The sequence below is a fragment of the Desmodus rotundus genome, chromosome 10 (assembly GCF_022682495.2).
Source record: "Desmodus rotundus isolate HL8 chromosome 10, HLdesRot8A.1, whole genome shotgun sequence".
Lineage (NCBI taxonomy): Eukaryota > Metazoa > Chordata > Mammalia > Chiroptera > Phyllostomidae > Desmodus > Desmodus rotundus.
In genome coordinates, this window is record NC_071396.1 from 58,285,177 (window position 1) to 58,311,670 (window position 26,494).

Sequence of the window (26,494 nt, forward strand, 5' to 3'; positions counted from 1 at the left end):
AATCCACAAACAAATGTTGGAGAGGATGTGGAGAAAAGGGAACCCTAGTGCACTGTTGGTGGGAATGCAGACTGGTGAGGTCACTGTGGAAAACAATATGGAATTTCCTCAGAAAACTAAAAATGGAACTGCCCTTTGACCCAGTAATTCCACTGCTATGTTCTATCCTAAGAACCGTGAAACACCAATCCAAAAGAACATATGTGAGAGGAACCAAGATGGCAGCGTAGGTAGACACACTGCGCCTCCTCGCACAACCAGAACTGACAGAGAATCGAACAGCAACGGGGACCGACACCAAGGAAATAGAAAATAAACATTCATCCAGACTGGTAGGAGGGGCGGAGATGGGCACCGGGGTGGAGAGGACTCGCGTGGCTGTGGCGGGACTGAGACTGGCGGAGTGTGGGACAAATGGCGCAGGCAGTCTGAGCACTAGCAGACCCTGCAGCCCCACATTTGCACAGATAAACCCAGAGGGCCGGACTCAGAGTGGCGGAGAACAGGGCAGGCAGAGTGGCGGGTAGCACCCCGTGGCACCACATTCGCCCACAGATAAACCGGAGGAACGGCGGGCAGTGAAACAGACCGCACAACCCAGGGCTCCAGCTCGGGGAAATAAAGCCTCAAACCTCTGATTGAAAGCGCCCCTGGGGGTTGGGGAAGCAGCAGGAGAGACTCCCAGCCTCACAAGAGAGGTGGTTGGAGAGACCCACAGGGGCACAGAGTGTGCACAGGCCCACTTACTCGGGAACCAGCACCAGAGTGGCCCAGTTTGATTGTGGGTATCGGAGTGAAAGATTGAAATCCGGAGGAAAGTGAGGCGGGCGCCATTGCTCCCACTCGGCCCCTCCCCCAAGTACAGTGTGACAGCCCTGCAACCAGCATTACCCCACCCCGGTGAACACCTAAGGCTCCGCCCCTTAAAGTAACAGACGCGCCAAGACAAACAAACAAACAAACAAAAAATGGCCCATATGACAGAACACTTCAAAGCTCCAGAAAAAATACAACTAAGCGACGAAGAGATAGCCAACCTATCGGACACACAGTTCAAAGCACTGGTTATCAATATGCTCACAGACTTCGTTGAATCTGTTCGAAAAACAGATGAAAAAATGAAGCCTATGCTAAGAGAAACAAAGGAAAATGTACAGGGAACCAATAGTGATGAGAAGGAAACTGGGACTCAAATCAATGATATGGACCAGAAGGAAGAAACAAACATCCAACCAGAAAAGAATGAAGAAACAATAACTTGGAAAAATGAGGAGAGGCTCAGGAACCTCCAGGACAGCTTGAAACGTTCCAACATCCGAATTATAGGGGTGCCAGAAGGAGAAGAGGAAGAACAAAAAATTGAAAACTTATTTGAACAAATAATGGAGAACTTCCCCAATCTGGCAAAGGAAATAGACTTCCGGGAAGTCCAGGAAGCTCAGAGAGTCCCAAAGAAGCTGGACCCAAGGAGGAACACACCAAGGCACATCATAATTACATTACCCAAGATTAAACGCAAGGACCTACATGCAAGATTACTGTATCCAGCAAAACTATCATTTAGAATGGAAGGGAAGATAAAGTGCTTCTCAGATAAGGTCAAGTTAAAGAAGTTCATCATCACCAAGCCCTTATTATATGAAATGTTAAAGGGAGTTACCTAAGAAAAAGAAGATTAAAAATAGGAACAGTAAAAATGACAGCAAACTCACAGTTATTAACGACCACACCTAAAACAAAAACAAGAGCAAACTAGGCAAACATCTAGAACATGAGGGTTGTCAATAAGGGAGTGGGAGGGGGAGGGGGGGAAAGGTACAGAGAATAAGTAGCATAGATGATAGGTGGAAAATAGACAGGGGGAGGGTAAAAATAGTGTAGGAAATGTAGAAGCCAAAGAACTTATAAGTATGACCCATTGACATGAACTATGTGGGGGGAATGTGGGAGGGAGGGGGTGGGCAGGATGGAGTGGAGTTGGGGGGGAAATGGGACAACTGTAATAGCATAATCAATAAATATATTTTTTTTAAAAAAGAACATATGCACACCAGTGTTCATAGCAACGCAATTTACAATAGCGAAGTGATGGAAGCAACCTAAGTGCCCATCCATAAAAGAATGGATCAAACAACCATGTTACATTTACACAATGGAATGCTATGATGGGGAAAGAAAGAAGAAGCTACCCTTTGCGATAGCATGGATGGAACTGGAGAGCCTTATGCTAGGTGAAATAAGCCAGGTGGTGAAAGACAAATATCATATGATCTCACCTTTAAGTGGAACCTAATCAACAAAACAAAGAAGCAAACAAAATTTAACCAGAGACATTGAAATTAAGAACAAATGAACAGTAACCAGAAGGTAGATGGGAGGGGATAATGGGGGTGGAAAGAATGAAGGGTTTTCAGGAACAATTAAAAGGGACACATGGAAAAAAACAAGGGGAAATGTAATCAGGGCAGGGAGGTGGAATTGGCTGGGGTGCGGGGGGAGAGGTGAAGGGAAAAGGTAGATAACTGTACTTGAACAACAATAAAATAAAATAAATGGAAAAAAAATACCTAGGGCCCTGACCATGTGGTTCAGTGGGTTGGAGTGTCATTCCATGCACTTAAAGGTTGCCAGTTCGATTCCTAGTCAGGACACACATGCCTAGTTTGTGGGTTCAATCCCTGGTTGGGGCACATACGAGAGGCAACAGATCGATGTTTCTTTCTCACATCTCTTTCTCTCTCTCTCTCGCTCCCTTCCTCTCTCTCTGAAAATCAATGGAAACATGTCTGAGTGAGGTTTAAATAATACATAGAAATAAATTTAATCAAATAGGTAAAAGACCTATACTCTGAAAATTATAAGACATTGAAGTAATAAATTGAAGGAGATACAAATAAATGGAAGAGTATATCATGCTCATGGTTAGGAGGAATTAATATAGTTAAAATGTCCATACTACCCAAGGCATGAATATATATTTATATATATTCATTCAATGCCATGCCTATGAAAATACCAATGGCACATTTCACAGAGCTAGAACAAATAATCCTAAAATTTATATGGAGCTACAAATGACCCAGAAAGTACAAAGTTGGAGGTATGCTACCTGATATCAAACTTTACCACAAGGCTATAGTCATCAAAACATCATGATACAGACTTAAAAACAGACACATAGATCAATGAAACAGAATTGAGAGCCCAGAAATAAACCTACATCTATATAGTCAATTAATATATGACCAAGGATACAATGGAGTAAAGACAGTTTATTCAATAAATGGTGTTGGGAAAATTGGACAGATACATAAAAATTAAACTAGACTCCTTTTTGTACAATACCAAGAATAAACTAAAAATGGATTAATGATTTCAATGTAAGACATGAAACCATAAAACTCCTGAAAGAAAACATAGGTAGTAATGTCTCTGATATTGCTCGTAGTAATATTTTTTGTGGATATGTCTCCTGGGCAAGGAAACAAAATTAAAAATAAACAAATGGGACTACATCAAACTAAAAAGTTTTTGCACAGCAAAGGAAGCATCAATCAACCTATTGAACAGGACAAGGTATTTGCCAATGATACATCTGATAAGGGGTTAATATCCAAAATTTATTAAGTATACAACTTAAACCCCCTAAAGCAAACAATCCAATTAAAAAGTGGTCAGAGGACCTGAATAGACATTTTTCCAAAGAACATACAGATGGCCAATAGACATAATAAAAGATGCTCAAGTTCACTAATCATCTGCAAAATGCAAATTAAAATCACAATTAGATATAACTTCACACTTGTCAGAATGGCTACGATCAATCAACAACAAGCATTAACAAGGATACAGAGAAAACAGAACTCTCATGCATTGTTGGTGGGATTGCAAATTGGTGTAGCCTTATGGAAAACAGTATGAAGTGTCCTCAAAAAGTGAAAAAGAGTAGTACTATATGACACAGCAATTCCACTTCTGGGATTTTATCCAAAGAAATGCAAAACACTGATTTGAAAAGGCATGAACATCCCTACATTTAATGCAGCAATATTTACAATAGTCAAGATATGGAAGCCATCTAAAGTGCCCATCAATAGATGAATAAAGAAGAAGTGGAGCATATATACAATGGACTGGCCATGATAAAGAATAATATTAACATTTGCAAGAAAATAGATGGCCCTATAGGGTGTTATGCTAAGTGAAATAAGTCAGATGGAGAAAGGCAAGTATGATATGATTTCACTTATATGTAGAATCTAAAGAACAAAAATGAACAAACAAAACAGATACAGACTAAAAGATTCAGAGAACAAATTGAGGGTTGCCAGATTAGAAGGAGCTGGGTGAAAAATGTGAAGGGATTAAAAAGTACAAATTGGTAGTTAAAAAATAGCCGTGAGGATGAAAAGTACAACACAAGGATTATAGTCAATATTGTCATAATTATATATGGTTCCAGGCAGGCATTACACTTATTGGGGGATCACTTCATTAATTATATAAATGTCTAACCATTATGTTGTACATTTTAAACTAATATAAAATAATATTGAATGTCTACTCTAATTAAAAATAAAAATATTTTTTCTTTCTTTTTTAATTAAACATTTTTTTTTTGTTGTTCAGTTACAGTTGTCTGCATTTTCTCCCCAATCCTTCCACCCCAACCCAGCCAAACCCACCTCCCTCCCCCACCTCCACCCTCCCCCTTGGTTTTGTCCATGTGTCCTTTACAGTAATTCCTGAAAACCCCTCTCCCCACTATCCCCTCCTCACTCCCCTCTGGTTTTTGTAAAATATTTCTTATTCAGTCCTACAATCAGGCCTTCCCTCTCTGATGTCTCCTCATATTCACATTATAAACTAGATGTCATTTTATTCTTATGGTATCCTTTGGAGGCAGTAGCTCCATTTTGTGGATGTAGCAACTCAAGTTCAAAGGTTTGGTGAGTTACTCAAGATCACTGAACACTAAAATCCATGCTTTTACCAGTCCTCATACTGTTCTCAGGCTTATTTTTGGTACTGGGTCAGTTAAGGGAAGTCAAATCAACACCAAAGTTATAAACCATTTTTAAATGGATCAATACCTGCTCCATGGAATCCTCCACAGACATACAGCTTCCCATCCACTGCTCCTGCATTGGTAGAATTGGTTCGAAGAGAGAGCAGGGAACTTGGCATAGGGGGGCCCTCTCTCCAAAAGTCCCCATCAGGGTTATAGATCTCCACCACATCCAGGCACTTTCTAATCTGGCCCTTGTCTCGACCTATGCAGCCAATTCCACCTATAGAGAATGATAAGAACAGACACTTCATTGTAGATAGCCTCCTTACTGCTATGGTTTGTATCAGATGTTTCTAGGCTTTCTGATCTTCCTCTTTGGTGCCCAGTGCTACTTCTAAGCAATAGTGATGTCTACTAGGTACTCCATAACCAAATTTAATGTCATTTCTAGTCACAGTTTTCCATCTACTTGTTCTTATGCATGATGCTGATTCCATTGCAGGTTTTATATTCTATACAATATCCAACACTGGTTGACACAATGAGTAATTCCTATAGAATAAGAACTCCAGGTTTGAATGTGAGGGTAACTTGACTCTGACATCTGCCTTCCTATTGATAATTAGCAATGATTTCACTGATCTTGCTAGCTAGAGATGTGTCCTTTTCATTCCTCATCATCGCAAGCCTGTCTTTTCCTCTCTTCTTGAGCTGCATAAATTTTCCCCATTAGGAAAGGACAATTCTTTGGTAAATTTAAGGTTTAAGGATCAAAGGAAGGCCTTCAAATCTAAATGCCCAGTGCATCTTCCACTTTTGGATGATACAGTTAATTGAACAGGTAGTCGCTGATTGCCTAACATATGCAAGACAATGTGCTAAGTGATAAAGGGAATTTAGAAAGACAAATAAGGTATATTTCTAGCCATTAAGAAGTTAAGGGGTAGAAATAGTTATGTATGCAAATAAGTGAAGGAGATCATGACAAGTACCTTAAAAGAGATACAAATTAGACCCAGAAATCCAGATACTGTAGCAAGTAACAGAAATATCTTTTATATATTATGACTAAGTACAACCCTCCACAAGAAAAGTAATTGTGTAAGAACTTCCAATTGACTGTAATAATAAACACAAAATTTTTAAGCAATCTTTTTTGTTCTCTCCTCCAAGTACCACAACGAATGTTTTTAACTGTCAGGGCCATATTTCCTGACCTGAAATATGGCTCCTGAGACTAAGCTGAATTCAGTGGAAGGAGAGACACTCCTGTACTTGCAGACACTCCTCCATCAGTGACCTCATTTCATGCATACCCAATCTTATAACCCTGATCTGCACAGTCAAAAAGATTTTAAAGTACTGGTCTCAGGCTAAACCAGCTCTCTTTACTGTAGAGAGGGTCCTAGAGAGTCATTGCATTTGTGGAGTATTGATTGGTGCTTGGTTGTATTGTTTATAGCAATATCAAAACCAAAACGAAGAACTTCTCTGGTCTCATGGCATTTACTGAACATCACTATTATTTAACACCTTTTGCCCACCATTGCACTAGTTGGATGGTTATTTGCATTATCATCTGTTTTTCAGCCTTCAGTACTGCATCCTCAGTAACCAGTACAGTACCTGACATGTGTGTCTGGAATGAATTAATGAGATATTTAACTTTTCCTATGCTTTCTGAGTTTGTTCAAGTGGATGTATTGTAAGCTCTTTAAAGGCAAAGGCCACTTTTTATGTATTTAAATTTATTTCACAGGTGCTTCCGGCCAAGATGGAGGCATAGGTAGATACACTGTGCCTCCTCCCACAACCAAAAGAAGGACAACAACAATTTAAACACAAAAAACGACCAGAACTGACAGAAAATCGAACTGTATGGAAGTCTGACAACCAAGGAGATAAAGAAGAAACATTAATCCAGACCGGTAGGAGGGGTGCAGACGGGGAGCCAGGGCAGAAAGGACTTGAGGCAAGGCGGCAGCTGGTGGACCCAGTGAGGTGGCGGATTGTGGAACAGGGCAGGCCAGGCTGCAACTAGCAGACCCCACAAGTTGGTGGCTGGCAGATCCTGTGGCCCCACATTCTCGAATAGATAAACCAGGAGGAAAAGCAGGGGAGCGAAGCAGACCCTGCGACCCAGGGTTCCAGTATGGGGAAATAAAGCCTCAAACCTCTGATTGAAAACACCTGTGGGGGTGGAGGTGGCAGCAGGAGAAACTCCCAGCCTCACAGGAGAGTTTGTTGGAGAGACCCACAGGGGCCAAGAACGTACACAAGCCCACCCACTCAGGAAAGAGCACCAGAGGGGCCCAATTTGATTGTGGGTAGCAGAGGGAGAGAGTGAAATCTGGCAGAGAGTGGAGCAAGCGCCATTGCTCCCTCTCGGCCCCTCCCCTATGCACAGTGTCACAGCACAGCACCAGCGTTACCCCACCCTGGTGAACACCTAAGGCTCCGCCCTTTATGTAATAGGCGCGTCAAGACAAAAAAATTGGCCCAAATGATAGAACAGATCAAAGCTCCAGAAAACATAAAACTAAGCAACAAAGAGATAGCCAGCCTATCAGATGCACAGTTCAAAACACTGGTAATCAGGAAGCTCACAGAATTGGTTGAATTTGATCACAAATTAGATGAAAAAATGAAGGCTATGCTAAGAGAGACAAAGGAAAATGTACAGGAAACGAATGTGATGCGAAGGAAACTGGGACTCAAATCAACAGTGTGGATAAGAAGGAAGAAAGAAACATCCAACCAGAAAAGAATGAAGCAACAAGAATTCAGAAAAATGAGGAGAGGCTTAGGAACCTCCAGGACAGCTTGAAACGTTCCAACATCCGAATTATAGGGGTGCCAGAAGAAGAGGAAGAACAAAAAATTGAAAACTTATTTGAACAAATAATGAAGGAGAACTTCCCTAATCTGGCAAAGGAAATAGACTTCCAGGAAGTCCAGGAAGCTCAGAGAGTCCTAAAGAAGCTGGACCCAAGGAGGAACACACCAAGGCACATCATAATTACATTATCCAAGATTAAGCAGAAGGAGAGAATCTTAGAAGCAGCAAGAGAAAAGGAGATAGTTACCTACAAAGCACTTCCCATAAGACTGTCAGCTGATTTCTCCAAAGAGACCTTACAGGCAAGAAGGGGCTGGAAAGAAATATTCCAAGTCATGAAAGCCAAGGACCTACATCCAAGATTACTGTATCCAGCAAAGCTATCATTTAGAATGGAAGGGCAGATAAAGTGCTTCTCAGATAAGGTCAAGTTAAGGAGTTCATCATCACCAAACCCTTATTATATGAAATGTTAAAGAGAGTTACGTAAGAAAAAGAAGATAAAAAATATGAACAGGTAAAAATGACAGTAAACTCACAGTTATTAACAACCACACCTAAAACAAAATCAAAAGCAAATGAAGCAAACAACTAGAACAGGAACAGAACCCCATAAATGGAGATCACATGGAGGGTTATCAATAGGGGAATGGGAGGGGGAGGGAGTGGGGGAAGGTGCAGAGAATAAGTAGCATAAATGGTAGGTAGAAAATAGACAGGGAGAGGGTAAGAATAGTATAGGAAATGTAGAAGCCAAAGAATTTATAAGTATGACCCCTGGACATGAACTATAGGGGGGGAATGTGGGAGGGAGGGGGTGGGCAGGATGGAGTGGAGTGAAGGGGGGGGGAAATGGGACATCTGTAATAGCATAATCAATAAATATATTTAAAAAATAAAAAAAAGTTTAAAAAAGGGTGACTAAACAAAAGAGCTTGAGTATGATACATGCTGTTCCGCAAAAACCAAATGAAGATCCTCTTGAAAATTTAGACAGGATCTATCAGGTCTGTTGAATGCACACCGATGCTGACCTAGAGGCACCAGAAAATGTCCTGATGGTAATTATGACTTTTATTAGGCAAAGTGCCCTGGTTATCAGAAGGAAGCTCCAATGTTTAGATGGGATATTGGAAATGAATCTCTCCCGGGTCGTGGACAGAGCCTATAAAGTTTACCATGCTGGGGAAAGAAGGAAATTAAAGCAGGTCACCATGTTCTTAGAAACAGAGCAGGGAATCCAAAAAGAGAGGCAGGACTCAAAAGGAAAAGAAAATGACCCACTTAGTACTAATCAATGCACCTATTTTAAAAACCATTGCAGAAAGACTTCCTAGAATGAATAAATAAATAAATAAATAAATAAATAAATAAATCCTCTTCGAGAAATGTTAAGAGAAATGATGACTCTGATGATAAATGAAGAGGCCCAGGTGGCTCCCCTAGACACCTCCCGACCTATTACTATTTCCCCACATGAGCCCCAGGTACAACTGATGGTGAGAAAAAAGTTAATAGACTTCCTCACAGTTCCAGGAGCTATATACTCAGTGCTAAATACAAAACTAACCAAGAAAAGTTCAGCTGTGGAGTGACCAGACAATTACAAAACATGCATTCCTTCAACCTCTAGAATGCAAGCTTTGGAATCTAAAACTTATACATAGTTTTCTCTACATGCCACACTGCCTCATTCCACTGTTGGGCCAAGATTTACTTTGGGAATTGCACACATAAGTGTTTTCCCCTGAGCAGCAATTATGGTTAGGAGTCATGCGTGAAAATATTCTTCAGTTTCAGGTGCTCCAGATTTGCCTAGAAAAATCCAGAGGTGAACTCTTCCCACCTGAGAACTATGAGTAGGTCGATCAAACCATCTGTGCTGACAGAATCCCAGGTGAGAGCTGTTAATATCCAAACTATAAAAATTAATCTAGAAGAAGGGACACAGATCCTATGAAAAAAACAATACCCCCTTAAAAAATGAAGCTTTAGAGGGAATTCAACCCATAGTGCAGAAATTCTTAAAATCAGGATTAATTTGGCCATGCCAGTCTCCCTACAACACCCTCATTTTGCCAGTCAAAGAGCCTCACTCTGATGAATATTAATTTGTACAATACCTTAGGGTCATAAATGACATTATCTAAGACATTTATCCTATGGTGCCAACCCTCGTACTTTGATGACTGCTGTGCCTGGGGATAGCAAATTGTTTTCAGTCCTCAACTTGAAGGATGCTGGTTTCTGCATCCTAATAGATGAACAGTATCAACTATTATTTGCCTTTGAACGACAGGACTCAGAATCTAAAGCCATGCTTTAAAACTGTTGGATTGCGTTGCCACAAGGATTTAAGAATTTTCCAACCATATTTGGGGAAATATTAGCAAAAAAATTTAAGAGACATTCTATTGAAATAAAGAATTATTCTACAATATATAGATGACTTACTAATAGCTAGCAATAGTTATGAAGACTGTTTGATCAACACCATCAAAGTCCTAAGTAATTTGGCAAAAAGACAATATAAATTCACCTCAGAAGGTCCTGATTTGCAAATAGGAGATGGTATACCTGGGACTCCAACTGAAACAGGATACTAGAAAAGTGAAGACCAATAAAAAACAAGTTATTGATATAATAAAATCCCAGCCAATCAGAGGTAGCTTCATGGATTCCTAGGGATTACAGGGCTTCTCCAAATTTGGACCCCGAATTTTGGCCTTATAGTGAAACCAGTGTATAATTTTTTTGAAGGACTAGACTCTGAAGTCCTTGAATGTACAGAGACTATCTGGTGGCATTTGACACCTTGAAAGAAAAACTAGTTACAAAATCCTGAACTGGGATTGCCCAATTTATAGAAACCTTTCCAATTATACAGTCATAAAAGGGAAAGAATTGAACTTGTGGTACTAACCAAGACCCTGAGAAATACTCCTCAAACCATAGCCTATCTTTCAAAGAAACTGGATCACACAACAAAAGAATGGGCACCATGCCTCCAGGTAACAGCAGCTACCTGTGACATCTTACAGGAAGTAGAGAAATTTACTCTGAGGCAACCTACTATGGTATTTGTGCCATACCAGGTCCTAACCCTATTAGAATAGAAAGGAGGGTATTGGTAATGACAGAGCACATGGGAAAATGACAGCCATTTTATTAGACAGCCTAAATGTTACCTTACAAACCTCCACTACCTTAAACCTGGCCACCCTAACCCCAAACTCAGAGGGAAGTTCAGATCACCAACATGATTGCTTAAAAATCATTCACAAAGTTTATTTTAACAGACTGGATCTATTGGACCAGACACTGACAGAACCTGACAGGGAATTATATACAGATAGGAGCAGCTTCAATAAGAACAGTCAATGATGAGTTGGGTATGCAGTGTCACCATAGATAAGGTAATAGAAGCCTCAGCCCTTGCTGTAGGAACCTCAGCATAAAAGGTTGAACTGATAGCCCTCACTAAGTTTCCCTTAGAACTTTTCTAAGAACTTTATAACTTGTAGATATTAAGAGTGTTAATATCTACATTTACTCTAAATATGCCTTCATGGTAGTCCATGCCCATGGGGCAATATGGAAAGAAAAAGGGCTCTTACCCCAGGGAATAAGGACATCAAAATGAAAAAGAAATTTTATAGTTCCTAGAGGCAGTGAATCTATTGACACAGATTGCCACAGTGTACTTTCCAGGACACCATAAGGACAGTTCCCAAACAAGCCAGGAAACCAGGGTGCTGATAAAGCAGCAAGACAAACCACTCAAGGGCCACACATCTTGGGGCTTTAATTCTTCACTTGGTCTTGCCAAAATTTAAACTCCATTACACAGAATGAGATGAGGAATGGACCCATGAATGGGGATTCTCTACCACTGATCCTAATTCTGTATGGAAGATCAATATTCTCATGGTGTGATCTGACTCCCTGAAGCTCTAGTGTATTCCATCTTCATATACCTACATGAAGAGACCCATTCTGGAAGGTATGCTTTAATGGATCTCATTAGACCACGTTTGAAGGATCCTCATTCGCAAGATTATCCAAGCCTGTCAGACATGGGCCAAAAACAATCCTAAGACAGAAGTGCTTTAACAGGAAAGCAGGTACAATAAAAAAGGATATGTTCATTTGGGGACTGGCAAGTTGACTTACATAGATGCCTAAAACCATAGGAAACTAAATTTTTATTAGTTTTTGTAGACACCTTTTCTAGATGGGTAGAGGTTTACCCCACCAGAACTGAGAAAGCAGCTGAGGTTCCAGCCAAGATGGAGGTGTAGGTAGAAACCCTTCACTTCCTCACACAACCAAAAGGAGGAGAACAACCAAAAGGAGGATAATCTAAAATCAACAACCAAAAGCACCAGAAAATCTAACTGCATGGTACTTTGACAACCAAGGAATTAAAGAAAAAATAAACCAGAACAACCAGACTGGTAAGGTGACAGACCTTGTGGGCCAACTCAGAAAAACTACCTAGATGTGGCAGCCTTGGGGGTGGGGCTGGCTGCCCAGCTCTGCAGGCTGCAGGGGAGGGGCTGACTTAAGGGGAAAACTGAGACTCAGAGGTGACTGTGGGCTATGGCTGGGGTTGCTGCAGTGGGAGATACTTCCAATCTCACACCAGAGTTTGTTGAAAAGTGTGCTAGAAATGAGAGGGTGAGCTGCATTGTTTTCTTTCTGGCCCCTCCCCCACAGGCAGCACCACAGCGCAACAAAGAGGGTTGCCCTGACCAGGTGAATACCTAAGGCTTCGCCCCCTTACAACCTATCAGCTGCGCCAAGACAAAGAAATATGGCCCAAGTGAAAGAACAGAGGAGAACCTCAGAAGGAGAACTAAGTGAGGAGGGGATCACCAACCTATCTGATGGAGAATTTAAAGCCATGGTAATCAAAATTACTGCACACAGATCTGATTGAGCTTGGTCAAAAAATGAAAAAAACAAATGAAGGATACCCAGCGTGAAATAAAGCAAAATATTAAGGGAACCAACAATGACAGGAAGGAGACCAGGATTCAAAGCAATGATTTGGAACAAAAGAAAGAAAGAAACCCAACCAGAAGAAAAGGAAGAAACAAGAATTCAAAAAAAATGAGGACAGGCTTAGGAACCTCTGGGACAACTTGAAATGTTCCAATATCCAAATTATAGGGATGCTGGAAGGAAAAGAATGACAACAAGAAATTGAAAACTTATTTGAACAAATAACAAAGGAAAACATTCCCAATCTGGCAAAGGAAATAGATTTTCAGAAAGTCCAGGAAGCCCAGAGAGTCCCAAAAATGTTGGACCCAAAGAGGAGCACACCAAGGTACAACATCATTAAGTTACCCAAGATTAAAAATAAGGAGAGAATCCTAAAAGAAGCCAGAGAAAAGGAGACAGTTACCTACAAAGGAGTTCCCACTAGTCTATCATTTGATTTCTCAAAGAAACCTTATAGGCAAGAAGGGGCTGGAAAGTATTCAAAGTCATGAAAGGCAAGGACCTACGTCCAAGATTACTCTATCCAGCAAAGCTTTCATTTAAAATGGAAGGGCAGATAAAGTGCTTCCCAGATAAGGTCAAGTTAAAGGAGTTCATCATCACCAAGCCCTTATTATATGAAGGGTTAAAGGGACTTATGTAAGAAAAAGAAGAAGATCGAAAATATGAACAAAAAATGACAACAAACTCACAACTATCAACAAATGAACCTAAAAGAAAAGAAAAACAACAAAAACAAAAACTAAGCAGACAACCAGAACAGGAACAGAATCAGTGAAATGGACACCACAAGGAGGGATTTCAGTGGGGAGGAGGAAGGGAGAAATAGGGGGGAAAAGGTACAGGGAAGAAGCATAATTAGTAGACATAAAATAGATGGGGAGAGATAAAAAATGGTATAGGAAACTGAGGACTCAAAGGACATATATGTACAGGAACTACTATAAAGGACACATGGACCAAATCAAGGGGGAGAGTGGAGGGGGGGGAGGGAGGTGGGTTCACCTAGGGTGGGGTGGAGGGATGGGGAGAAAAGGCATACAACTGTAATTGAATAACAATAAAAAAAAAGGACATATATGTACAACCCATGGATATGAACTAAGGTGGGGGGGGAATGCTAAAGGGTTGGGGGAGCAGGGTGGAGGGGGGAAATTGGAAAAACTGTAATAGCATAATCAATAAAAAATATGTAAAAAAAGAGAAAGCAGCTGAGGTAGCAACACCTCTACTCAATAAATAATCCCTAGGTTTGAACTTCCTCAAAGCATTCAAAGTGACAATGGACCATCATTCACTTCAGAAATCTCCTGGAAGACAGAACAGGCACTACAGATTCAATAGAAACTATGTGCATCCTGGAGACCCCAATCTATAAGGATGAGTGAGAAAAAAGAACCACACAGTAAAGAATATCCTGATGAAAATATGCCAGAAAACACATTTGAAATAGGACAAGGTACTTCCTGCTGCCTTGCTCCAGATTAGAGTAGTGCCCTGAAGTGAGATTAAATTAAGCCCATTTGAAATAATTTATGGGACACCATTCCAAGTTTTTATTTCAGGAACACCCCCTTTAGATTTATAATATGAATAAAAAATCAAACAATATCTACAACATTTAGGGCAGACACCAACAATTTGCACAAGTTTGCTCATTGCAGGTCTATCTACCCATCTGACCAGTCCTTACATTTGTTCCAGCTGGAGGACCCAGTCTTACTAAAGACCTGGAAGACTCAAGGTCCTGAATAGCAGTTAGCTGAGCAATGGATCAGTCTCTATGACATCCTTCTGACAACAGACCCCTTCATAAAGCTCATGGGAATCAAGTCTTGGATCTACCACACATGGATAAAGTGGGCACTGCCTGAGGAGGACTCAGATCTTGCTGCTGCTATTGATACTGCAAGGGAAAACTGGACTTGCACTCCTTTAAAGAGATTTAAAATTCCTCTTTTGGAGAGGGATAGCATGTCCCAAAGCTAAGCAACAATGTTATTTTTTATTTTATTCTGCATTTCTCAGACAGTGGCTCCCTGCAAATTTATTCTGCTATTGGGTATGCCACCCAAACCCTGCTCAGTGTAAAATCATGGGATCTTTTAGTCTCTCCAGTTTATGACACTTCACTAAACACTTGACTGATTGTGCAGTAGGTACCACTTCAGAAACCCATCTGCAACACTGTCTCTTGAAACATGAAGCAGTCTATCAGCTTCACTTGTTCAGCCATGCCATCTTCTAAACACTGCATTTAGTGCCCTCCAAAGGCAGTAATCCTTTTCTTTCACTTAAAAGCTTCCCTCCATTCCTGATACTCCCCTCTTCCTTTGTTATATGGTAAGAATTTCTGGACCCAGAGATAGGTAAGACTACGCTCTTTGTCAGTAGAAAGTAACTACAGAAGAGTAAGACCTTCAACTACTTAACCTTGTAAGATTACAAGGTCCAGAATTTTGAAGAGGGGAATTGTTACTATAATTGTTACTATAAATCATCCAGAGTTCCAGGGGAGACTCCATCCATTGGCTTAAGATAGTGGCAGGGGGGAACTTCTTACACCAAGTATGCCAAAGGCTAGAAATATGAATGGGGACAGAAGATGGCGGCAACATAGGTGGGAGCGGAGTCCACTTCTCCTCAACGCCAGGGAAATACCTAGCTGATCTGAGGAGCAGAGCGAACAGCCAACAGTATTCCAGCATATACGAAGATCAGAGACCAAAGATAGAGGACATTGAAAGATCTGACGGTAAGAAGAGTGCTCAAGGACAATAAGGTCCCCGGGACCGGGACCTGCGCGGGGACAAGGGCGGCAGAAGCGCCAGCCCTGGCGCAGGGGCTGCTGCAGGAGTCTTGGGAGAGGGCCAGGCTGAGCTGTGAGCAGCCAGGTGCTTGATTGGACCAGGGGGGCTTGAAAAGGAGGAATTTCTCAAAAAGAAAAAGAAAATAGAGACACTCAGGGGCTAGTTAGAGAACTCTCGGTAGTAGCCTCGGCCCCTGGCGCCCCTCCCCGCTCTGCCCCTGGACTGCGAGCGCGGGATAAGCAGCACCAGAGTCATGGCGCTCACCTGAGGGCCGGTTGCGTTCATGCAGATTAGCGAACTGGGGGCCCACACATGAAACCCGGGAGGAGCGCCCACACCTGAAACCTCCGAGATCATTTGGAGCAGAGACTAGCTGCTCCACCCACAGGCCCAAAACCTCGGACCAGAGTGCCATGTGATTCAGTCCCAGGGCGGCCCCGCCCGCCCCAGAGACTCAAGCCCAGGGCGGCTGGATCGGCCCCCAAGCAGAGAGCCTCTGGCTCGGCGGGCTGTGCGCTCACCCAGCGCACAGCCAGCCGGATGCGCGTTTTCCAAGCACAAAGCTGATGGCGAGTGTCCTAACCCCAAGGCAGATGAATCCGCCGCCTGCGCGCCAGCGGCCCAAGCTCAGGCGGCTCGAACAGCCGGCTGCGCTCTCAGAGCACAAAGCAGCTTGATAGCGTCCCAAGCCAAAGCGGCTGGAGCCGCTGCTTGCATGTCCCAAGAACAAAGCTGCGGGATTGACTGATCAACGGCCTGATTGCCTGCCAGGGACCACACCTACAACGCCTACCTAACAAGTGCGCACCCTGCAGGGCCAACTAGCTCTCTAGGACAAAGGCAGAACACCCAGTAGAGGTGAGCTGCAGTGAGAGGAGAGTCTGCAGGCTGAACAACAGCGAAGAGTGTGACCCAGGAAGGGAGAAAAGTGAAACCAATCCTTCCAACCACCCCCTCCGGTTGCACAGACAGGACACCAGCAGAACTAACCTGACCGGTTTAAAGCCAGCAGAAGATTTTTTTTTTTCCTTGCCTTTCCCCCTGAATTCCTTCTTCCTCTCTCTTTTTTTTTTCTCATTCCTTCTTCCTCCCATCCTTTACCATTTTTATGTCTTCTTCCTGCCTTCTTTTATCTATTTCTATGTTTTAATTTTTGTTAAAATTCCTTCTTATCTTGCCTCCGATCTTTCTTTATTCCTTCTTCCCTCCTTCCTTCCTTTCCTCCTTTCCTATTTCCTTGTTCCCTCCTTCCCATGTTTGTTTTTTTTTTCTTTTCTTTCTCCCCCCCCTTTCTCTTTTTCCCACAGGTAAGACAACAAAACTGGGAGTGCTGAAAAGACTAGAGTTAGACCGTGTTAAACACATAAACGTCAGCTCAAGACCAGTGAGCACAGGAGAGTAAGGAGACAGCACCACCGAATCCCATTGGCATTCTACCATAGAAGTTCATACCATAAACCCAGGGAGTCAGAACAAAGCAATTTAAGAAGCAGAGGCCAACAAGAAGAGCCTCACAAACAATGGGAAGACAAAGAAACAATTCCCAAATGAAAGGAAAGGAGGAAGTCTCAGAAAGAATACTAACCGAAAAAGAGGCAACTCAACTATCAGATACTGAGTTCAAAGCAATGGTCATCAGGAAGCTCACTGAGCTCTCTGAGCTCAAAGAGAACTACCAGAAACTACAAGGAAACTACAATGAACTCACTGCAAACTATATCAACATGAAAAAGGAAATAGAAACTATCAACAAGAGCCAAGAGGAAATGAAGAATACAATTTCTGAATTGAAGAATGCAGTAGAAGGAATTAAAAGCACACTTGATGAAGCAGAGAATCGGATCAGCGAGCTGGAGGACAAAGTAGAAAAAAACACCCAGAAAGAGCAAGAAAAGGAAAAGAGGCTCAGAAAAAAATGAAGCGGCAATAAGGGAAATGCAGGACAACATGAAACGTAACAATATCCGTATAATAGGAATACCAGAAGGAGAAGAAGAAGAGCAAGGGATAGAAAACCTGTTTGAAAAAGTAATGATGGAAAATTTCCCTAATCTGAGGAGAGATAAAGTCACCCAAATCCAGGAATCACAGAGAGTCCCAAGCAAGAGGAACCCAAAAAGACCCACTGCAAGACACATTATAATTAAAATGGCAAACTTCCAAGACAAAGAGAGGATCTTAAAGGCAGCAAGGGAGAAAAAGGAAGTAACATACAAGGGAGCCCCAATAAGGTTAGCAACTGACTTCTCAATGGAAACGCTCCAAGCCAGAAGAGAATGGCAAAAAATATTCCAAGTAATGAGAACCAGAGGCCTGCAACCCAAACTACTTTACCCAGCAAGGCTCTCAATCAAGATAGAAGACCAAATAAAGAGTTTCCCAGACAAAAGAAGTCTAAAAGAATACAGCTCCACCAAACCAGCTCTGCAAGAGATGCTATAGGGACTGCTTTAAGGAAAGGAAGGAAAAGAGAAAGACAGAGAAACACAGCTAGGAAATAATGGCAGTGAATAACTACCTATCGATAATAACCTTAAACGTAAATGGATTAAATGTTCCAATCAAAAGACATAGAACAGCTGAATGGATAAGAAAACATGACCCACACATATGCTGCCTACAAGAGACCCATCTCAGGACAAAAGACTTACACAGACTGAAAGTGAAGGGCTGGAAACAAATTTTCCAAGCAAACGGACAGGAAAAAAAAGCAGGGGTAGCAATACTCATATCAGACAAAATAGACTTCCAAAGAAGGGCCATAAAGAGAGACCCAGAAGGTCACTTCATAATACTCAAAGGAAGAATCCACCAAGAAAGCATAAACATTGTAAATATATATGCACCCAACGTAGGAGCACCCAAATACATAAAGAAAATCTTGGAGGATTTCAAGAAAGATATTGACAGCAACACAATTATACTAGGGGATTTTAACACCCCACTATCAAAAATGGACAGGTCTTCCAAACAAAAGATCAACAAAGATATTGTGTCACTTAACAATACCCTAGAGGAAATGGACTTAACTGATAAATACAGAGCTTTTCATCCCAAAGAAGCAAAATACACGTTCTTTTCAAGTGTCCATGGAACTTTCTCAAAGATAGACCATATGATAGGACACAAAGGAAGCCTCAACAAATTCAAGAAAATTGAAATCATATCAAGCATCTTCTCTGACCACAAGGGTCTGAAACTAGAAACCAACGCCAAGGGTAAAAACCAAAAACACTCAAAATCATGGAGACTGAATAGCATGCTATTATTAAACAATGAATGGGTCAAGAACGAGATTAGGGAAGAAATCAAAAACTTCCTGGAAACAAATGAAAACGAACTCACAACAACCCAAAACCTATGGGACACAGCAAAGGCAGTCCTGAGAGGGTAGTTCATAGCAATACAGGCCTACCGTAAGAAGTTAGAAACAGTTCAAACAACCTAACCCTATGCCTACAAGAACTGGAGGAACAACAACAAAGACAGCCCAGAGCAAGCAGAAGGAAGGAAATAACCAAGATCAGAGCAGAACTAAATGACATAGAGACTAAAAGCACAATTCTAAGGATCAATGAATCCAGAAGCTGGTTCTTTGAAAAGATAAACAAAATCGACAAGCCTTTAAGTAGGCTCATCAAGAAGAAAAGAGAGAGGATCCAAATAAACAGAATTAGAAATGAAAGTGGAGAGATTACAACTGATACCACAGAAATACAAAGGATCATAAGAAATTACTATGAAGACCTGTATGCTAAGAAATTTGAAAACCTAGATGAAATGGACACATTTCTAGAAAAATATAATCTTCCAAAACTGAATGAAGAAGAAGCAGAAAACCTGAACAGACCAATATCAGCAAAGGAAATTGAAGCAGTCATCAAGAAACTCCCATTACACAAAAGCCCTGGACCAGATGGTTTCACAGGAGAATTCTACAAAGCACTTAAGGAAGAACTAACCCCTATCCTTCACAGACTATTTGAAAAAATCCAAACTGATGGAAGACTCCCAAACTCTTTTTATGAAGCCAACATCATCCTAATCCCAAAACCAGATAAAGACACAACGAAGAAAGAAAACTTCAGGCCAATATCGCTGATGAACATAGACGCTAAAATTCTCAACAAAATATTAGCAAACCGCATCCAGCAATACATTAAAAAGATCATCCACCATGACCAAGTGGGATTCATCCCAGGGATGCAAGGATGGTACAATATTCGCAAATCAATAAACATAATACATCACATCAACAACAGCAAAGACAAAAATCACATGATCATATCAATAGATGCAGAAAAAGCGTTCGATAAGATACAGCACCCATTTCTGATAAAAACACTCAGCAAAGTGGGAATAAAGGGAGCAGTCCTCAACATAATTAAGGCCATATATGAGAGACCTACAGCCAACATCACACTCAATGGACAAAAACGTAGAGCTTTCCCACTAAGATCAGGAACAAGACAAGGATGCCCTCTCTTACCACTCCTATTCAACATAGTATTGGAAGTCCTAGCCACAGCCATCAGACAAGAAAAAGCAATAAAAGGCATCCAAATTGGAAAGGAGGAAATGAAACTGTCACTGTTTGCAGATGACATGATAGTGTACATGGAAAATCCTATAGACTCCACCAAAAAACTACTCGAGCTAATAAATGAATTTGGCAAAACAGCTGAATACAGAGTCAATACCCTGAAATCAAAGGCATTCCTGTACACCAGCAACGAAACTGCAGAAACAGAAATCAGGAAAAAAATCCCATTCGATATAGCAACAAGAAAAATCAAGTACCTAGGAATAAACCTAACCAAGGAGGTAAAAGACCTGTACTCAGAAAACTACACAACACTGAAGAAAGAAATTAAGGAAGATACAAACAAATGGAAGCATGTACCAATCTCATGGATTAGAAGAATTAACATCATCAAAATGGCCATACTACCCAAAGCAATTTATAGATTCAATGCAATCCCTATTAGAGTACCCATACATATTTCACAGATATAGAACAAACATTGCAGAAATTCATATGGAACCATAAACGACCTCGAATAGCTGCAGCAATTGTGAGAAAGAAGAACAAAGCAGGAGGGATCACAATACCTGATATCAAACTGTATTCCAAGGCCACTGTAATCAAAACAGCCTGGTACTGGCATAAAAACAGGCACATAGACCAATGGAATAGAACAGAGAGCCCAGAAATAAACTCAAGTCTATACGATCAATTAATATTTGACAAAGGAGGCAGGAGCATAAAATGGAGCAAAAACAGCCTCTTCAACAGATGGTGTTGGGAGATCTGGACAGCTACGTGCAAAAAAATGAAACTCGATCACCAACTTACGCCATACACGAAAATAAACTCAAGATGGATAAAAGACTTAAATATAAGCCGTAACACCATAAAAGTCCTTGAGGAAAACATTGGCAGGAAAATCTCAGACATTCCACGCAGCAACATCCTCACAGACACATCCCCTAAAGCAAGGGACATAAAGGAAAGAATAAACAAATGGGACCTCATCAAAATAAAAAGCTTCTGCATGGCTAAACAAAACAGCACCAAATTAGAAAGAGAACCAACAGTATGGGAAAACATATTTGCCAAGGATACCTCAGACAAGGGCCTGATCTCCAAAATATATAAAGAACTCACACGACTCCACTCCAGGAAGACAAACAACCCAATGAAAAAATGGGCAAAGGACTTGAACAGACACTTCTCCAAGGAAGACATACAGAGGGCCCAGAGACATATGAAAAGGTGCTCAGCATCACTAGCCATCAGAGAGATGCAAATTAAAACCACAATGAGGTATCATCTCACACCAGTCAGAATGGCCAACATCAACAAATCCACAAACAAATGTTGGAGAGGATGTGGAGAAAAGGGAACCCTCGTGCACTGTTGGTGGGAATGCAGACTGGTGAGGCCACTGTGGAAAACAGTATGGAAATTCCTCAGAAAACTAAAAATGGAACTGCCCTTTGACCCAGTAATTCCGCTGCTGGGATTATACCCTAAGAACACTGAAACACCAATCCAAAAGAATTTGTGCACCCCAATGTTCATAGCAGCACAATTTACAATAGCCAAGTACTGGAAGCAACCGAAGTGCCCATCAGCAAACGACTGGATCCAAAAACTATGGTATATTTACACAATGGAATTCTACGCAGCAGAGAGAAAGAAGGAGCTTATACCCTTTGCAACAGCATGGATGAAACTGGAGAGCATTATGCTAAGTGAAATAAGCCAGGAAGTGAGGGACAAATACCATATGATCTCACCTTTAACTGGAACATAAGCTATAGAAGAAAAAAGCAAACAAAATATAACCAGAGACATTGAAGTTAAGAACAATCTAACAATAGCCAAGGCGGGGGTGGGGGTGGGGGCGGGGACAGTGGGTAGACGGGATTACAGGAACTACTATAAAGGACACATGGACAAAACCAAGGGGGAGGGTTGAGAGGGGGGAGGGAGGTGGGTTCACCTGGGGTGGGGTGGAGGGATGGGGAGAAAAGGCATACAACTGTAATTGAATAACAATTAAAAAAAAAAAAGAAATATGAATGGATAGGGCTTGAGAGCAGATGGAAAAGTAGAAAGATGAATGGATAGGGATCCAAATGCCCCCAATGCTGGAAAGATAATTGGGTTCTGAAAAAAGTCCTTCCCCTCCCTATCCCTATACAGAACTGTGGGCTTGAGCAGGAAGATGAGATGGTCTTTGAGATAGGAGTCCATCATTTTTCCCAGGTTGTGTGGCACCTGAATGAAAATCTTTCCTTTTGCACCAGCACCTGCCTTATGAGTTTGGCTTTTGTGGCAGAAGGCAGATGAACTTCTGTTTTTTGTTTGGTAACAGTATCTTCCTCACTTTACCTGCTTTAGCAGCTCATACTGCTTCCATTGTGAAGGAGATTTCAGTGGCTGCTCTTTTGGGGTAGCCTGTAGACAACCTAGGAGTTAGTAAGAAATTAAATCCATTATAGGTATTAGGGAGAGCACTTATTATACTAACTGACAGTGACCCCAATCACAATGGGGATCACATAGATTCCCCAAAGCACACAGAGCTTTTGCTAAGAAAATTAACAAATAAGTGTAAGGTATCATTGAAACTGATACATTTTTAGGTTTCTGTATGACATTTGCCCAAATTCCAATTGCCCAAATTATACACGCAATGAACATTAAATCTGAACTAAGACTACCATAAAAATACCTAAAAAAAATGAACTTCATTCAATTTCACAGCTTATAAATATATTTGGAAATTACATATAAAATGTTGGAGAAGTTGACTTTTTTGGATAGAATCTTACAAGATGGTAAAATTTATTTGCATCCTCAGTTCTCTATATCCAGAAACTAGATTCTACACTACTGAAAAAGCCTTTCTACTTGGTTTATTCACTTACATTTCTGTCTCACCTATTTTTTATTGATCAAAACACTGCCATTTAGACTTTCAGGTAAGCTGGAGATGTAGGTAGATACACTATGCCTTCTTACAACCAAAAGAAGGAAAATAACAAATTTAAAAACAAAAAATAAGCCATAACTGCTTGAAAATCAAACCATGTGGAAGTCTGACAACTAAGGAGTTAAAGAAGCAACATTCATTCAGACTGGTAGGATGGGTGCAGTTGGGCAGCTGGGGCAGACAGGATGTGTGGCAAGGCAGGGCACATGTTTGGAAGACCAGGAGGGTGAGGTAGCAGCTGGCAGACTGGGCAGTCCCATATTTGCATGTGGATAAACTGGGAAGAACAACGTGATGGAGATAGACCACAGAACCCAGGGTTCTAGTATGGGAAAAGAAAGCCTACAAACCTCTGGCTGTAAAAAAAAAAAACCTGTGGGGCCTGTGGTGGTGGGAGAAACTCCAACCTCACAGGATAGTTCGTCGGACGGGCCCACCAGGTCCTAGAACATACACAAATCCCCCCACCATGGAATCAGCACCAGAAGGGCGCAGTTTGCCTGTGCGTAGCAAGGGAAGTGACTGAAACCTGGCTGAGAGCTGAGCAAGCAGAATTGTTCCCTCTTTGTCCCCTCCCCCATATACGGTGCCACAACTCAGCTATGTGTGTTGCCCCACTCTGGTGAATAATTAAGGCTCCACCCCTTACAATGTAACAGGTGTGTCGATACAAAGAAATATGACCCAAATGAAAGAACAGATCAAAACTCCAAAAACAGAACTAAGAATGAAGAGATAGACAACCTATCAGATGCAGAGTTCAAAATACTGGTAATCAGGATGCTCACAGAAATGGTTGAGTATGGTTGTAAAATAGATGAAAAAGTGAAGGCTATGCAAAGTGAAATAAAGGAAAATGTACTGGGAACCAACAGTGATGGGAAGGAAACTGGGACTCAAATGCACAGAAAAAGAAATAAATATTCAACCAGGACAGAATGAAGAAACAAGAATTCAAAAAAATGAGGAGAGGCTTAGGAACCTCTGGGACAACTTTAAACATTCCAACATCCAAATCATAGGGATGCCAGAAGGAGAAGAGGAAGAGCAAGAAATTAAAAACTTATTTGAAAAAATAATGAAGGAGAACTACCCTAGTCTAGAAAAGGAAATAGACTTTCTGGAAGTCCAGGAAGCTCAGAGAGTCCCAAAGAAGCTGGACCCAAGGAGGAACACACCAAGGCACATCATAATTACATTGCCCAAGATTAAGCAGAAGGAGAGAATCTTAGAAGCAGCAAGAGAAAAGGACACAGTTACCTACAAAGCAGTTCCCATAAGACCATCAGCAGATTTCTCAAAAGAAAACTCACAGGCAAGAACGGGCTGGAAAGAAGTATTCCAAGTGATGAAAGGCAAGGACCTCCATCCAAGATTACTGTATCCAGCAAAGCTATCATTTAGAATGGAAGGGCAGATAAAGTGCTTCTCAGATAAGGTCAAGTTAAAGGAGTTCATCATCACCAAGCCCTTATTATATGAAATTTTAAAGGGACTTATGTAAGAAAAAGAGGAAGATCAAAAATATGAACAAAAAATGACAACAAACTCACAACTATCAACAATTGAACCTAAAAACAAAACAAAAACAACCATGTACTAAGTAAACAACTAGAACAAGGACAGAACCACAGAAATGGAGATCACATGGAGGGTTATCAGCAGGGAAGGGAAGGGTGGGAAATGGGGTAAAAGGAACAGCAAATAAGAAGCATAAATGGTAGGTACAAAGTGGGGGGAGGTTAAGAATAGTGTGGTAAGTGGAGAAGCCAAAGAACTTATATGTATGACCCATGGATCTGAATAAGGGGGGAGGATTGCTATTGGGAGAGGTGTACAAGGTGGAAGGGAATAAAGGGGAAAAATGGGACAACTGTAATAATCAATAAAATATATTTAAAAAAGGAACCTAATAATAAAACAAATGAGCAAAACAGAAGCAGAGACATGGAAGCAAGGAACAGACTGACAGAGACCACAGGGTAGGGGAGGGAGGATCAGGGTAGAATGACTGGGAAGGGAGTAGTCAAGGAACATGTATGAATGATCCATGGACATGGACAACATGGACTGTCTGGGAGCAGGGGGTGGGATGGGTGAAGGACAGATAAGGGGGAAAATTGGGATAAGTGTAATAGAACAAAAATAAAATATTTATTAAAAAATAAAAGCAATAAAAGAAAACTAAGAAAAAGAGAAGATGATATTAAGGAAATGGAATGTGCTTAGAAGAGCAAAGGACTCCCAGTCTCCACTCCACCCAGGCACCCTCCAGTGCAGGGCGTGTGCGCATTGACCAGGGAGTGTGGGCACCCACCACAGACTGTGCACATGCACCCCAGGAAGTGTCTGAACCTCGTCTTGGAGGGAACTGAGACCACAGGCACCAGGGAGAGTGCGAATCAAGGAAGGCTCTGCAGGCATACCCATAGCCTGGAGGAGGCCTACCATAAAAAAAGAGTAGGTAGAAACTGGGAACACCAGGTTACCGCCTGGAAGAGGAAACCCACCAACAAGGAAAACACCAACAGCTAAGAACAGAAGAAGGTGAAGGAGGGAGTAGAAGTCACACTAAGTCAACCTAGGACCTATCTGAAAATACAAATAAATAGTAAAGAAATTACTAAGAACAAACAACTGAAAAAGAGCAAGAGAAAAGCCTCAAAACCTTGTACACACAGAAGAACCAGGCCCAACACAGCCTGCCCACACCTGCACAACAGAAAACAAGAGGTGGGGGACAGACTGACCATCACATAACCAGCTGGTGGAAAAGACCCACCAAAGAAAGACCCAAAAAGAACCAAAAACCAAAGACATACATAGAGCCAACATAAACCACAGTCTAAGGTCAGTAAGATCGGGAGATCAAGGAAACTGTAACACTGACTCTCACAGCTATTCTACCACAGAAGGTTACACCAAAACCTCAGGGGGTCAGAACAGAGCAACTTAAGAAACAGAGGCTAACAGGAAGAGTGTCATAAACAATGGGAAGACAAAGAAACAAACCCGAAATGAAAGGAAAGGAGGAAATCTCAGGAACAATGCTAAATGAAAGAGGCAAATCAAGTACCAGATACTGAGTTCAAAGCAATGGTTATCAGGAAGCTCTCTGAGCTCAAAGAGAACTACCAGAAACTACAGGGAAACTACAATGAACTCAGTGCAAACTATATCAACAACAAAAAGAAAATAGAAACTATCAACAAGGGCCAAGAGGAAATGAAGCATACAATTTCTGAACTGGAGAACACAGTAGAAGGAATGAAAAGCAGACTTAATGAAGCAGAGGATCGGATCAGTGAACTGGAGGACA

At 41.4% G+C, this 26,494-nt stretch overlaps 1 protein-coding gene across 6 annotated transcripts in view; it reads right to left on the minus strand.

Moving 5' to 3' along the window:
- Positions 1–26,494, minus strand: part of KBTBD12 (kelch repeat and BTB domain containing 12) — a 174,455-nt gene that overhangs the window by 108,997 nt on the left and 38,964 nt on the right. For 4 of the 6 annotated variants that reach the window (XM_053912571.2, XM_045187927.3, XM_024580527.4 and 1 more), the window contains one exon: positions 5,094–5,291. The exons of 1 other annotated variant lie outside the window; for it this stretch is intronic. In XM_053912571.2, the coding sequence (XP_053768546.1) occupies positions 5,094–5,291 (198 nt within the window). Of the gene's footprint in view, positions 1–5,093; positions 5,292–22,235; positions 22,649–26,494 lie in introns of those variants that run through there. One more of the 6 variants, XM_053912572.1, reaches the window with a different exon arrangement.